General features: G+C 40.3%; 2 protein-coding genes and 4 non-coding genes across 7 annotated transcripts; all 6 read left to right on the forward strand.

Moving 5' to 3' along the window:
* The first annotated feature begins 1,388 nt into the window (after window positions 1-1,388).
* On the forward strand, window positions 1,389-8,549 carry hectd3 (HECT domain containing 3). Of its 2 annotated transcripts, none has more exons than XM_061045101.1 (20): window positions 1,389-1,502; window positions 1,840-2,288; window positions 2,686-2,939; window positions 3,051-3,186; window positions 3,423-3,544; window positions 3,866-3,979; window positions 4,325-4,407; window positions 4,572-4,737; window positions 4,825-4,906; window positions 5,311-5,493; window positions 6,056-6,108; window positions 6,206-6,374; window positions 6,472-6,585; window positions 6,691-6,780; window positions 7,056-7,262; window positions 7,358-7,487; window positions 7,628-7,702; window positions 7,798-7,879; window positions 8,010-8,081; window positions 8,331-8,549. In XM_061045101.1, exons 2-20 carry the CDS (start codon window positions 1,935-1,937, stop codon window positions 8,413-8,415), a joined length of 2,571 nt encoding a protein of 856 aa, XP_060901084.1. In that variant the 5' UTR covers window positions 1,389-1,502; window positions 1,840-1,934; the 3' UTR covers window positions 8,416-8,549. The 2 variants fall into 2 exon arrangements, with proteins under 2 accessions (XP_060901084.1, XP_060901083.1); XM_061045100.1 differs by having other exon boundaries at window positions 4,325-4,406; window positions 4,562-4,737.
* Window positions 8,550-9,598: 1,049 nt separating this feature from the next.
* On the forward strand, window positions 9,599-13,655 carry rps8a (ribosomal protein S8a). The gene is made up of 6 exons (XM_061045102.1): window positions 9,599-9,701; window positions 10,838-10,944; window positions 11,186-11,285; window positions 11,487-11,662; window positions 12,091-12,220; window positions 13,497-13,655. The coding sequence occupies exons 1-6, from the start codon at window positions 9,698-9,700 to the stop codon at window positions 13,604-13,606; spliced, it is 627 nt and encodes a 208-aa protein (XP_060901085.1). The 5' UTR covers window positions 9,599-9,697; the 3' UTR covers window positions 13,607-13,655.
* Window positions 10,678-10,753, forward strand: LOC132979677 (small nucleolar RNA SNORD55/SNORD39). The gene has a single exon (XR_009674087.1). It is a non-coding gene; the product is annotated as a small nucleolar RNA SNORD55/SNORD39 (small nucleolar RNA).
* Window positions 10,992-11,101, forward strand: LOC132979680 (small nucleolar RNA SNORD46). Its single transcript, XR_009674090.1, has one exon. It is a non-coding gene; the product is annotated as a small nucleolar RNA SNORD46 (small nucleolar RNA).
* On the forward strand, window positions 11,892-11,960 carry LOC132979679 (small nucleolar RNA SNORD38). The gene has a single exon (XR_009674089.1). It is a non-coding gene; the product is annotated as a small nucleolar RNA SNORD38 (small nucleolar RNA).
* On the forward strand, window positions 13,196-13,264 carry LOC132979678 (small nucleolar RNA SNORD38). Its single transcript, XR_009674088.1, has one exon. It is a non-coding gene; the product is annotated as a small nucleolar RNA SNORD38 (small nucleolar RNA).
* Window positions 13,656-14,312: the final 657 nt, after the last annotated feature.

Genomic DNA, 14,312 nt, shown 5'->3' on the forward strand with positions numbered 1-14,312 from the left:
AAAAATAACTTTTGTACAGTTGTACTCTGAACTGAACTAAACAACGTGTTGTGTCATGTAGTCTACTGCCTTTGTATAATAAGAAAGTAGCCTACAGCATTTAGGAAACATTGAACACTTGCAGGAGGGTATTTTACTTGTAGACTCGTAGTTCCTTTATACCAAAAGGGACACTGAAAAACTGATTATAGCAAGTATGAAACTGTTATTATATCGTATTCTAGGATTACAACGATGTTCTACTGGTTAAATGCTAGATCCCTGATACACAGGGTAGTTGTGTATGAACCTATCATCATCATCGTCATCGTCATCTTTATTGCCAGACTCAGGAGTCCATTAGAAAACATGTAAAAAACAAGCAAAATAAAAACACTGGGTAAAAACACAGACAGACAAAACATCACCAATATCATAAAAGACAACTGTACCAGTGTCACCACAAGGATGACTGGTATCGCACAGAACTATGACTGGGATTTGTCAACAGCATAATGATGGAATTCTGAGAATCCTTCAATCGGCAGATACATGTGTACATTAAGTGTTAACTTCTGCATTACAACATAACTCACTTGCACTAGTCCATCGAGGTTTTTTTAAACAGTATTCTCAGGGAGTCATTATATGCAACTTTTTTTTGTAAGCTTGCCTTTTTAAACCTGGCCCACAGGGGGGCAGTATAAAGAGGAGTACAATGTGCTCTCAAGAGATTTTTCTTAACATTGTCTGTCCTTAGATACCACACTGGCCGAAGCAATAGGCCGGTAGTTATCTAGGCTCCCAACCTTGCCAGCAATGAGTCTCTGCTCTCATTACCTGCTCATTTTTACAGCATATTTAAATCTAGCATTAGTGAGCTTTTTGTGATCCAGGACAGGCCCCTGTCTGGGTCGACCTGCCTGATTCCAAGCCTTGAAAGCCTCCTTTGCTGCTGCATGATGTAGGCTATAGCCACATGTTTATTCCAGCCTGGTTTGATGTTGAATGCCTTCTTAGAGCGAGTAAGGTATGATCTACTGGCCTCATGCATAGCTCCTATAATTCCATCATACAAGGAATAGAGGGATTTCCCATGAGATAAATCATTACAGTTTACACTTGAACACATGAGAGCATCTTTGGGTAAATATAGATCACTCAAGAGAAAATCAGTTTTCCCATAATATGACAATAAATCCTCATTTGTGAGTTTGGGCCAATGCAATTTCGCCCCTTTAACCTTTAAGACTATCAACATCAAGAATCATAACAAATGGTAAATATGTAAAAAAAAAAAAACAGTGTGCTGCTTTGCTTTTAACACGTACAGTAGCCTATAATAAAGTAAAAAACAAATCCACTTGTAAGACTTTTATTTTGAAGCACATGCGACGGATGTTCGGAAGGGTCAAAAGTGATTTTTTTTTTTTTTTTTTAATCACTTCCGCGTTGTCAGAAATGGAAAGAAATCCTCACCGATAGGCGAATTTCCACGTTTAAAATAATTGTTGGCAGAAACGGTACGTTAATACCAACTGTGTGTATGTATGTCCCTCTGTCTTATAACGAAAAGAAAACATCGCTGTGCCTAACTAGGTGATATAATTAACTTGCAACCTGTTTCTGTTGTTCACACAAACAGGTTAGTTAGCATGCTAACTTTAGCTCACTTGTGATTTACAGGCTGTCCATACTTTAGTCTATGAACTTTGCTCCTTGATAAGCGGACTGTTTTAATCTGTTTAAAATCTGCATGCAGCTTGTGAGAGTGAGTTGGAATAACATTTAATTCAGGGGCTTTGTGTTGAATAATGTGACACTGAAGAATATTCTGCATTGTTTGTGTTGTTTTGACAGGACCAGGAAAACAAAGGGAGACCCTGTAATGTCATCTGACGCCCCTCTTTAGCTGCTGACTCACCCCGATCATCATCATCATCATCATCATCATCATGTCTGTGGGCGACAACCCTCACCTGCTGCTCGGTAGGATCCGCTTCCTGAACCGGTGCATTGAGTGTTTCAAGAGGAGCGAGTCGGTGCCGCAGTGCCTCTGTTACGTCTCTAAAGAGGTGTGCTACAAAATCTGCAAGGACTCCTCGTCCTCATCGTCCGCATCCTCCGGAGCGACTTCAGGAGGCTCCACTGTCGGGAAAACGCTCGTCTCCGTGTTCGAAAGCCCGCACCAGACCCCACACGTTAAGAAGTTGTGCAAGTACAACATTGAACCAAAGAAAGGGACTTGTATCCGGACAACGGGGGAGGAATACTGTAACAGTCAGGGCCTGTGGGTCAAAATCAACAAGGTAAGGTGGTTCTCCTCGTGTTGCATGACTTGTTTGTTTAGGAAAACGGCGGCAGTAGCTCAGTCTGTAGGGACTTGGGTTGGGAACCGGAGGGTCGCCGGTTCAAGTCCCGGTGTGGACCAAATATGGAAATTGGTCTGGTCGCTGGAGAGGTGCCAGATCACTTCCTGAGCACTGCCGAGGTGCCCTTGAGCAAGGCACCAACCCACCATCAGCTCAGGAGCGCCCGCTGTGGGCCGCTCCGTCACTCTGACATCTCTGTCCATAGGATCCTGTTTGTGCATGTGTGTATATTTCAGTCTATGTGTGTGTTGCTGACTTACAGAGTGTAAAAACTGATCAATAAAAGTAAATCTTAAAACATCATGTTGCCGAAATGAATCACATCTGTGTCCAGGATCAGCTGGAGGAGCACCGTCCGGGTCTGGACTTGGAGGAGGGCTGGATCCTGGTGTGCAAACACACAGAGGGGGGCGACAGGCTGGTGCCGGTGGAGTCCCCGGAGACGGTCAGCAGACAACAGCAGCTCTTCGGCTACGACCACAAGCCCTGCAACAGGTGGGAGCAGGTGGTGAACGTGGAGAACGCCCTTTACATCGGCTCCAAACCCAGAGTGGCCGAGTGCGATGACGCCGCCGTCCAGAAGCTGAGGTGAGCATGTCTGTGTCGACACAATTAAAAGTGAGCCGGTTAACTCTTTGTAGTTGTGCTTTGGACAGCAGCGGGTTATTAAAAGAAGGTTCTGCCCCTTAAATCTTCAAGGTTTGTTCCTCCCACCTGGACATATGAATGTGACGAGGACCTGGTGCACTACTTCTATGACCACATAGGGAAAGAGGATGAAAACCTGGGGAGTGTCAAGCAATGTGTGACAAGCATTGATGTTTCTTCATGTTCGGTGAGTCACATGGTTCGTTGTAGGTCTTTGTTTTAACTTTTCATCATGGTGTGAAAAGATTTTGTTTGTGATTAGCGATTTGAAATGTGCTTCTGTTTCCATATTTTTGTCTAGTCAGATTTGTAAGTATGAATCTGTGTTTTTAGTGGAGGCAATAAAGTTCTCAGTCAACACTTAACTAAATCTAATCTAATTACATTTGTCAGTGGTTGAATTATGTATATATTTGCTGATAGGAGGATCCCAGTGGAGGGGCGAGCTGTCTGACTGACGGCGACACTGAAACTTACTGGGAGAGTGACGGCATGCAGGGGCAGCACTGGATCCGCCTGCACATGAAGAGAGGCACTGTGGTCAAGTAAGGAGCTGCAGAGGGACAACGTGAATTAAAAAAAAAAAAACATGTCATTTTGTATGTTTGGTAACAATTGGAAACCAATACTTTTATTTCCTCATCATTTTCAGGCACCATGTTTCAGCTCCTGTTTGGGATTTTAAATATAACTTAGATGCTGATCATGGTGTCGGTTCTCTGTGATCGAGAAAACTTAGAACTACATACCGTTAAAAAAAAAAAAAAAAATCATCCAACTTTGGTTATTCAAAGTATGTTGTGTAAAAAAAAAAAAAATTAATAGAAGATATGTCTTTTATTATAATGCTTCTCTTTGCTCTGCAGTAAGCTGATATTGACGGTGGACTCCACAGACGACAACTACATGCCCAAGAGGGTCACTGTGTTTGGAGGAGAGGGAGACAACCTGAAGAAGCTCAGTGATGTCACCATTGATGAGTGGGCTTCTTTTATTTTTTTGTCAACATTTTCCAATAAAAAAAAAAAAAAAGTATCACAGTGAAGCTTCAGTTTGTAGAATTTGAGATCGTGGTGTTGTATTAAAGCTGTCATCAGGAACAGTTCATTCTCAGTGTTTAATGTTTGAAGCCGCTCTTCAAGGCTGAGTGACTAAAACTCTCTTCAATAAGAGAAAATATATGATTCTAACTCAATTTTCAGATTGTTATCAACCACAATCCCCTTCTCATATCTCATATCATATAACACTCAGGGGAATACTGAGTCTTCACATACCACAGATTGAAGTATTTTACATGACACAATTTTTTTTTCTGTTATCAGCAACCTGATTGGAGAGGTGTGTGTGCTGGAGGATATGACATCTCATCTGTCTGTGATTGAGGTCCGGATCGAAGAATGTAGGGGTGAGGCTTTTTAGCATGTGTTTCCATATTTTTCCATATATAAGTGGATATTTCTTGTGGGGTTTTAACATGTAAGTACATTTTTTTGTGGGTTCTTTGGCTGCCAAATCTTTCAAAGTGAACTTTAAAAACTTTTTTCTTTTTCTCGTTTTTTGGCTCTAAAGATGAGGGCATAGATGTCAGGATCCGAGGTTTGAAGATCAAGTCGTCCTGTGAGAGAGACCTGGGTCTGAACGCTGATGTTTTCCAGTCCACTAACTTGGTGCGGTACCCCCGTCTACAGGGAAACACGCCTGACGTCCTGTACCGCAGAGCGCTGGTCATCCAGAGGTGGGTTTCATCTCACTGCATTCTAACAGTCTACTACTTCAACTTTTACAATTTCCCAAACCAATCAGCTCTACTGTTCACCTGCAGGTTCATCTGTCTCCTGGACTCTGTGCTTCCTCACTTGGTACCTGCCTGGGATTACAGTCTGGGCACCTTCAACCAGATCAAAGTGAGTCCAAGGACACAATAGTGGCATTGAATATCAGTTAAAAGTCAACATGTATTTGTGTGTGTATATATCATATTTCTAAGAATTGTTCTGTATCTATCAAGCACAGCACTAAAAGGCTAAACAAGGCAAATTATTTACTGATGTTAAATATGTCCCGCCCTTACAAGATTTTTGAACAGTGAGGGGCTTTTTTTTTTTAAATACAGTGTTTGGAAAAGTGCTTGTTGGTTTAAAATCAGAGCCTCAGAAAACTTAATTCTGCACTTTTCCAAACCCTCAAGTCAAAGCAGAATCATTTCCATTCTCTCTATATGCAGTGCTCAGTATACAGCCGAGTGAAATTGAATTGTTTCGGTGCTCTGGAGTGCACAGTATTTGACTTGTCTTTCGGTGTCATGTAGAGCATTAAGCAGTTCCTCCTGCTGTCCAAACGCCGCTCAGCCCTCATCACACAGTGCCTGAAGGACTCTGAGACCAGTAAGCCCAACTTCATGCCCCGACTCTACATCAACCGACGTCTGGCCATGGAGCACAGAGACAACCCGTCTCTGGACCCCAGCTGCAAGAATGCAGTCTTAAATCAGGTACAACAACCAAACTCCTGCTCTTACATGGAAGTGGGACGCTTAGCATTTACTAACAGTGCTTGAAAGAAACCGAGTATATTACTGTATGAGTACAAGTTAGCGGCTACCTTCGTTTTACATTTTGTGTTTCGACAGACGTCTATTTAACTACAAATACTGCACTTCTATTTTACTTCATGTCTTTGTATTTTAAATTATTATTTTATTATGTACAGATTCAGGGTATTAATACAACTATGAATATTTCTATGATATCATGCAAGTGTTACATGTAAGACACACAAAAGCAAAATGAGTGTAAGGTCTATTATCCAATAATTCTACACGCATTATTCTGAAATAAGAAAGTAGCTCTTCTTCTGGTACTACTGCTAGTCCTGATGATTCTGTTTCTGATATAACACGCAAAATTCACAAAAAAAAAAACTTCCATATGACAAGAAAGTTACATTTTGGACAGACATGAGTCAGATTCAATCTGTTTGTCCATCCAACAGGCTCTGATGCCTTTTGGATGCTGTTACCGTTTCTTTATAAAAATACATTTTTCCTCTTTCAGGTTTATGAAGGTCTTAAGCCATCTGACAAATTCGAGAAGACTTTGGATTACAGGTGTGTAATATTAGATTGTGTCTCAGGCTCTTGTGCCGGATAGTTGTTACGTGATTATGATGGACATTAAACTTTAAATCCGCCGTCTTTCCTTCAGGTGGCCGGCTCGGTATGACCAGTGGTGGGAATGTAAGTTCATTGCCGAGGGAATCATTGACCAGGGAGGGGGATTTCGGGACAGCCTGGCAGACATGTCTGAGGAGCTCTGCCCCAGCTCAGCTGAGTGTCCCATGCCTCTGCCATTTTTCAGTCGTACGTCCAACCAGGTAAACACCCCAAGCACTGCCTGCACACAGTCAGAAGTAGACTGCTCTTCATCTTTCTCATCTGTTTATCTTCATCTGTCTTATGTTTGTGTCTCAGGGCTCCTTAGAGGCCAGAGATTATTACGTCCCTAACCCGTCCTGTAAAGAGTTCCACAAGTACGAGTGGATCGGTCAGCTCATGGGAGCTGCTCTCAGAGGAAAAGACTTCTTGGTGAGGGATGCTTGCCTCCCAACAGCTCTTGATTAATGTTAACCTTTCTATTGAGTGAGATTAAGTGGATTTAGAAACCTGAATTTCTGACTTTATGCTGTGCAGGTTTTGGCTCTGCCTGGGCTGGTGTGGAAGCAGCTGACAGGAGAGGCAGTCAGCTGGAGTAAAGATTTCCATGCTGTAGACTCTGTGCTGGTGAGGATATTCAAATTATGAAACCAAGAGTAAACTATATCTAACCTCTCCTCTGACTGCAGAGAATTGCAAACATGTACAGCACTTTGAACCTAAACATTATTTCTTTGAAATAATGCCATTATCAGTATTTTTGTGATTTTGTTTCTTTTTTACTATTGGTATTTTAAAACGTCTCTGTGTGGCGCTTAAATAGTTAAGTCATTTACTGCACGTCAGCCCCAATATTTGCTTAACCTCCTCATTTCTCAAGTCAAACTTGGATGTGTCTTTAGGTAAACCTGCTGGAGGCCATGGAGAACATGGACCAGGAGACATTTGATTTCAGGTTTGGCGAGGAGCTGGTGTACACCACCCTGCTGAGCGATGGCCAGATGGTGGACCTTATCCCCAGTGGTAGTAATGTGGCCGTCCGCTACGAGGACCGCAGCGAGTTTGTCCGTCTGGTGCAGAAGGCTCGGCTGGAGGAGAGCAAGCAGCAGGTGAGACTAGAACTCCTTTCACTCCAGCTTTTTTCTTCTTTAGTATAAACATATCGGGTTATTATGGTGCCTGATTATCTGATGGTGTGCTACAGATTGCAGCCATGCAGGCGGGGCTGCTGAAGGTGGTCCCTCAGGCGGTGCTGGATCTTCTCACCTGGCAGGAAGTGGAGAAGAAAGTGTGTGGAGATCCTGAGATCACTGTGGAAGCCCTGAAACGACTCAGTGAGTGTCCCACTTGTGTATTGCCATTTTTCCAATATGAAGAAGCTAGCCTTTTAAGAAGCTAAGTGGTGAGAGGTAAAACTGTCAGAGGAGCTTGATTGTCGTTAAATGGCATTAATATCGTTCTCGTCTTCTACCAGCACGCTATGAGGACCTTGAACAAAGTGATGTGAGAGTGCAATACCTATGGGAGGCACTGACGAACTTCACCAATGGTCAGTCTACTAAATACAACATATCCAATCTACGTAATTCAGATTTTAATAGAGAGCACCAAGTTACTAACAAAGACGATGAATTTTGTTTTCAGAGGATCGCAGCAGGTTTCTGAGGTTTGTAACTGGTAGAAGTCGTCTTCCCGCTCCTATATATGTCTTCCCTGACAAACAAGGGTGAGTGCGTCCCTGAAAATGGAAATGATCACAGAAGAAAAGTACTTTTGAAATGTAGAAAAATACCTCATTCACAAAACTCACAAAGCACCTCTTGTCTTTTGGTTTAAATCTCTTTTTCTTGATTTAGCTCTGAAACGACAGATGCACTTCCACAGTCCTCCACATGTTCCAGTACTCTTTATTTACCTAACTACCCAAGGTACACTACTGTTCTGTTGTTTATATGCAGAATCTGTTACTGTGTGATAATAATGGTTTACATGTGAAATATAGTTGTTTGTAAATGTACTGTTTATAGAGCCACACACATCTGATTTTGGTTTCATGATGTGAAAGCCGAAAAATATAATCTTTTTAACTCCTATGAAGCATCATTTTCTTCTTAGTGACATGTTGCATTAATCAACTTAAGTCCCTTCATTTCTTCTTGTTTTTTTCCCCCCTGCAGTGCAAAGGTTTGTGAGGAGAAGCTTCGTTATGCCGCATACAACTGTGTAGCCATCGACACAGACATGAGCCCGTGGGAAGAGTGATCTCTCTGCTGCTTCACCGAACAAACCCTGCAAATCACTGTTGAGTGGAGAAAGCTTGCCAAGTTTATCAATATATCTGCACAACTGCCAATTAATCCTAGCTGTATATAATAAAGAACTATATGGAAAAAGGATGTTGTTGTTTGTTGTTTATTAAATACTGCTATGAAACTTCATATTAGAGACTGTGTTGAACGTATCAGTGGCATTGACTTACTAAAAAGATTTAAAGCTATACCATTAAGAGAAATGTTTACATTAATTATTAAACTGGATAATAAAATAATTATAAAGATGACCCAAGAGCTTAATGACTTTGAAATAGCGGATAACAAAGTGAATTGAATTACCTTTCAATAGCTATTTACATGAAATGTGATTGATAAACAGGTTTTAATTCTTGTGATAATGTTTCAATATATTTTGAATAAATAGCTAATCCAAATATGTAATGAATTTGCATTTCAATAATGTCAATAAATATTACTGCTGCACCTAATTTTTTTTTTTTTTAAATAATAATATTTCAAATGACAGCTATGTTGTCCCACTAGGTATCATATGGTGTTTCTAAAAGACTTTGGTCTGAACTGCAAAAAGAAGCACTTGCAATTGAAAGAGTGTAATTATGAAAGGATGTGTAACTGTTTCTGTATTAACATGTTTTCTTTTCCTTTTTTTACTTGAACTGCTGCTGGAAAACCCCAAAGAAGAGATCTTGAAAAAAGTCGGTCGCACTTGCTTAAACCAAGGATAAAAGAAAAATAAAACAATTATAACAAAAATAATAGTAGAATACAGGAGGAATATAAAATAAAATATAGCACAAATAAAATTTACATTTTATATTTCCTTGTTCACATATGCATAAAAATGCAGAAACGAAAACGAAAGTTAAATTTAAAACTTAAAAAAAGCATAATTGAATCGGTTAAAGCTAATTGTATTAGTGAAGTTGATTTTGTTTTTGCTTTTGTCTGGCGATTGGTAAATAATGATTGATTTATATTGATTATCTACTGTTACGATGATGTACATTAAAATATTTCGATTTGTTAAATGGGGTTTATTCATGTTATGTACCATCCAGTGCCAATTGAAGAAGAAAAGTATATACAGTATTCGATTAACTTATTATTGTGGGTTTCCTAACAACAAATTCACTGTCAGGGCTTTACTTGAACAAAGTCCCGTTTGTCAAGTAGTGAAATCTCGCGAGAACAACTGGGTTCAAACCTCCCCATGAGCCTTTGCGATTCCTCTTTCTAGCCGGCGCCTGAGAATGGGTACGTGTTTTCATGCTCGGGTAGGAGGGAGAATCCTTGTCCATCTGCTGTTTTAAAGAAGATATATTCCAAAAATGGTTTGAGAAATTGTAGCTTAATGCTTCTTGATTGTATGTAGGGTTAACTTTTCGGTCTACAGCTAGATTATTTATCTTTAAGGAAGTAATTTGGAAAAGATGTCCGATGTGCTCCCAAGATGGCTGCTCTTTATTGCTCATGGAGTTACCTGCGAATGCTGAAATGTGCTTTAAAACAGCAGATTTCCCCGTTGTTTGTGATATGTGGCGTCGTCCTAATGTTGCGTTATGTTAAAGAAGATTAGTGGACGTTAATTGAGTGCGCAGGAGAGTTAGGTTATGTTAGCGTTAGCATTAGCAATCAGGTGGTAGTGGTCGTGGCACGCTGCTGCACTAAAGGGGAATTCTGTGATTTAATACAAGATTGTGTGTGTGTAGCTGAACACACAGACTGTAACATACTGAAAGTGGGTGAAAACGAGTTAATTTGCAGATTTCTGCCCAAGCTGAGGTGCATGCTGCTGGCGCCATGCTGGGCCTCTGTGGTATTACAGCTTAAAACCAGTCTGCCCATTTCAGTTTATTCTACTACCCAGTTTGAGGTTAGTTTCTGAAACAGGTGTTTAAACAAGAGTAGTTTTCTTAATCTCAGCGCATGATTAAGTCAAGTAATATGTGAGGATTTGGTTGTAAATCAAGTCAAACATGATGTTCAGGTGAGATTATGTTAAAGTTTAGACCACATGGTGTCTGAAGTGTTCAGGTGAGATTATGTTAAAGTTTAGACCACATGGTGTCTGAAGTGTTCAGGTGAGATTATGTTAAAGTTTAGACCACATGGTGTCTGAAGTGTTCAGGTGATATTATGTTAAAGTTTAGACCACATGGTGTCTGAAGTGTTCAGGTGAGATTATGTTAAAGTTTAGACCACATGGTGTCTGAAGACATCAAACTGTGCTTGAGTGAAATGATGAAACTCTTATAGCGGAATCCAAATCACATTGCGGAAACCAACCTTGGAGAACTGATTACTCAAGCATTAACACTTATTTCATAGTTGTGATCTGTGTGTTCAGTCATGTTCTAAGTCCTTTTGTTTGTGCTCCTTCATTCATTCAGGTATCTCACGGGATAACTGGCACAAACGCCGCAAGACCGGCGGTAAACGCAAGCCCTACCACAAGAAGAGGAAGTATGAGCTCGGACGTCCTCCCGCAAACACAAAGGTAAATAAAACATTGGTTTCTGTCTCTAGCTGCACTTTCCATGATTGAGCGTGAGTGATGAAAACCTGACCTTAGGTAGGTCTTTTTTTTGGACTGTTTTGGTTCAAATGCTGGGGCTTACCAATGTTAGGACTTGTCATAGTTACGCTGACACGCTTTTTCCAAATGTTAATTTACTCTTACTTAACCTGAACCTTAGACATGCTCAATATTAGAACTAAAATGTAACCCCTTTCATTAGATTGGACCTCGCCGCATCCACACAGTGAGGGTCCGCGGTGGGAACAAGAAGTACCGTGCTCTGAGGCTGGATGTTGGTAACTTCTCATGGGGCTCTGAGTGTGAGTTTTATTTTTTTTAACTCTCTGAAATGAGCAGTGTATTGGGTTTTATTTGTCCTTTTTGCCTGTGACTGCAAGTGGTGAGCGTCTTAATACATGTACTGACATGCAGCAGACTTTTCAAGATTCATAAAAACAATGTTACTGGTTTAATGTAATTAGATTTTCTTTAGCTAATTACACTTTACTTTCTGTGCACAGGCTGCACCCGCAAGACCAGGATCATTGATGTGGTCTACAATGCCTCCAACAACGAGCTGGTCAGAACCAAGACCCTGGTGAAGAACTGCATCGTCCTCGTAGACAGCCTTCCTTACAGGCAGTGGTACGAGGCTCACTACGCCACTCCTCTGGGACGCAAGAAGGGAGCCAAGCTGGTACGTTGTGGGGCAGTTGTGTTTCCCTCAAAGCTTTATTTTATTAAGATGTGATCAGTATAGCTGAAGCACACAAAGTTCATTTTGCAATCTGTTTATATACTCTGGTGCTGGGATAGTTGCTGCCATAGTAAGTCAGGATCAGAGCAAGCCGAACCAAGTTTGAAAATCCTCTCTAAGGATAAATAAATTTAAATTGATGGCCTTGAGGATTGGTGTGGTGTACGTCTTTCTATGAAGATAACTTTGTCCAGTTCTGCTACTGAATGAAAGTGATGATAATCGTGACTCTGAGAAAGACCTTGTTACCCACACTGATGTGTGACTACACAGTTACTTTGAAGTACAAATTACCTTTTTTTTTTCTTTTTTTGTGAACTGAAGTGTTCAATATCTCTGAAGAATAACATTCTCTCCTCTCTCTGTAGACTCCTGAGGAGGAAGAAGTCCTGAACAAGAAGAGGTCAAAGAGGACTCAGAAGAAGTACGATGAGCGTAAAAAGACTGCCAAGATCAGCACCCTCTTAGAGGAGCAGTTCCAGCAGGGAAAACTGCTAGGTGAGTCTAAACATGTAAAGGCTTTAAGTTTAATGTGCAGCTCTTCAATGACATGGTCAGAGGGGTGCAGTTGGCCTAGTGGTTAGGGCGTCTCCGCTGTACGGAGGACAATCCTCCTAGAAGGCACTCCAGGTTCTAGTCCAACCTGTGGCTTCTTTCTTGCACATCATTCCTGACTCCCCGATTTCATATTAATTCCATTGTCCAATAAAATAAATGCATTAATAGAGGTAGATGTACTTGGTCACTGCTTGACTGGTACCCGAAAGTCAGCGGGGAGTTTGAACTTGGCCAAGTTAGGTTTTAAAATATTAAGTTCTGATTTTATTAATTAAAACACTTAAGGCATTGAACCTCAGCCGTGACTAATTTAAACATGCCGTTATAGGACGTGTATATCGGAATAACTACGAAAGATCACACTGCAGCATTTCTGCAGCAGGCCATTGTTTGCAACAAAACCCACTAAACCTGTTGAACTTCTATATTTTAGTATTGATCTCACACTCCAGTTTATGAGCCAGAGAGCTCATGTGACTATTAAACAGAAGAAAAACAAGTTAGTGCGAACCTGTAATGTAATCAGAATACATTTTTGTTAAGTCTGCTCATTCCTTTTTTCATTAACAACAAATACAGAAGAACTCCAGTAAGATTTCTTACACCACAATTGAATGGTTTCTTAGATTAATATTTGAGAAAAAAGTTTTAGATGTAATAAAGAAATATATTCCTTTGGTATAGTTAGCAGTTTGAGTCACTCCCAATTTATTAGACATTTCTACTTGTTTATGTATTCTCTTGAAAGAAGAGTACATTTTAAGGAATCTGTAGATTCTCACAAATAGGTCTATATGCTCTTTTACATTCAAATTGCAAATTTAGCAAGTCCTGCTTTAGGTACATGTTAATTTACTCCAGTGAAAAAGCTTTTATTTTCATGTCACTAATTCATATTGTAGTGTGGTGTACGTCTTTCAATGAAGATAACTTTGTCCAGTTCTGCTACTGAATGAAAGTGATGATAATCGTGACTCTGAGAAAGACCTTGTTACCCACACGACATCTACTAAAGTGTCAACTCAAACAATCCAAACATGAATTTGTACATTTTTTGGACTTGATGTCTAGAAGTTTGAAGCGACAGCACCTTAAAGACTTGAGAAAGAATCTATCTGGAAATGAGTGATTAAACCTCGGCTATTTCAGGAGGTTCTTAGACAGTTTTAGATTTTATCGATATTTTTCACTGACTTCTGTCCTCTTCCCCTCTCAGCTTGCATCGCCTCCAGACCCGGCCAGTGTGGCAGAGCCGACGGCTACGTCCTGGAGGGAAAGGAGCTCGAGTTCTACTTGAGGAAGATCAAGGCCAAGAAAGGCAAATAGATGTACAGCTGTTTGATACGTCAATAAAATCCCGATCGTCCCAAAACTGTATGCTGTCTGCTTTACTTTGTGTCAGTTTGATATGAACTGAATGTAGAGTCCTCATCACGTGGTTTAAACTGATAGTGAATGAAACGCACTACATCAGAGCAATTGACCATATACCTCAAGATAAAGGGTCATTTTATAAAGTAGGATAAACTCAAAAACATTTGGCAACTCCACTGAAATCCATTACCTGATTCACAATAAGCAAAGATACAGACATTTAAAACTACAAATGTGGTTGGGTGACTGATTCAAAACATAAATCTTGTTGAAGTGGAAAAACCTGTGTGCAGCTGCTTGCTAAGATATATTTGTCCCAATTCAAGAGCAACGTCCAATACAGTGTTTTCTTTTTGTTGAAAGCAACAGGACATGTGATGGTCAAATAATATTGAACTGAGGAAAGTAGTTCAACTTTAGATCAATAAACCTACCATGCTCCTACATAAACTCAACAGCCTTGTTCACGATACAATGACTTCAAATAAATCTGAATTTAACAAATAATGTAAGAGGTTTCCAACAATATAAAATGTGATTGTTTAGTCTAGTGTATGATTTTTCTCCCTCTGTACTTTGGAGACAGAAAAGAACACATAACAGGTAGAATTTAAAGCAGCACTTCATTACCAAATGTAGGGATCTGTGTGCTTTGCCA

The sequence above is a fragment of the Labrus mixtus genome, chromosome 8, assembly GCF_963584025.1.
Source record: "Labrus mixtus chromosome 8, fLabMix1.1, whole genome shotgun sequence".
Taxonomy (NCBI): Eukaryota; Metazoa; Chordata; class Actinopteri; order Labriformes; family Labridae; genus Labrus; species Labrus mixtus.

Coding starts and splice junctions, on each gene's coding strand:
- hectd3 (XM_061045100.1), top strand. CDS start 1,935: ATGTCTGTGGGCGACAACCCTCACCTGCTGCTCGGTAGGATCCGCTTC. Junction 4,407..4,561: donor TCCGGATCGAAGAATGTAGG/GGTGAGGCTTTT, acceptor TTCTCGTTTTTT/GGCTCTAAAGATGAGGGCAT. Junction 7,880..8,009: donor GTCTTCCCTGACAAACAAGG/GTGAGTGCGTCC, acceptor TTCTTGATTTAG/CTCTGAAACGACAGATGCAC.
- rps8a (XM_061045102.1), top strand. Junction 10,945..11,185: donor GTCCTCCCGCAAACACAAAG/GTAAATAAAACA, acceptor CCCTTTCATTAG/ATTGGACCTCGCCGCATCCA. Junction 11,286..11,486: donor CTTCTCATGGGGCTCTGAGT/GTGAGTTTTATT, acceptor TTCTGTGCACAG/GCTGCACCCGCAAGACCAGG.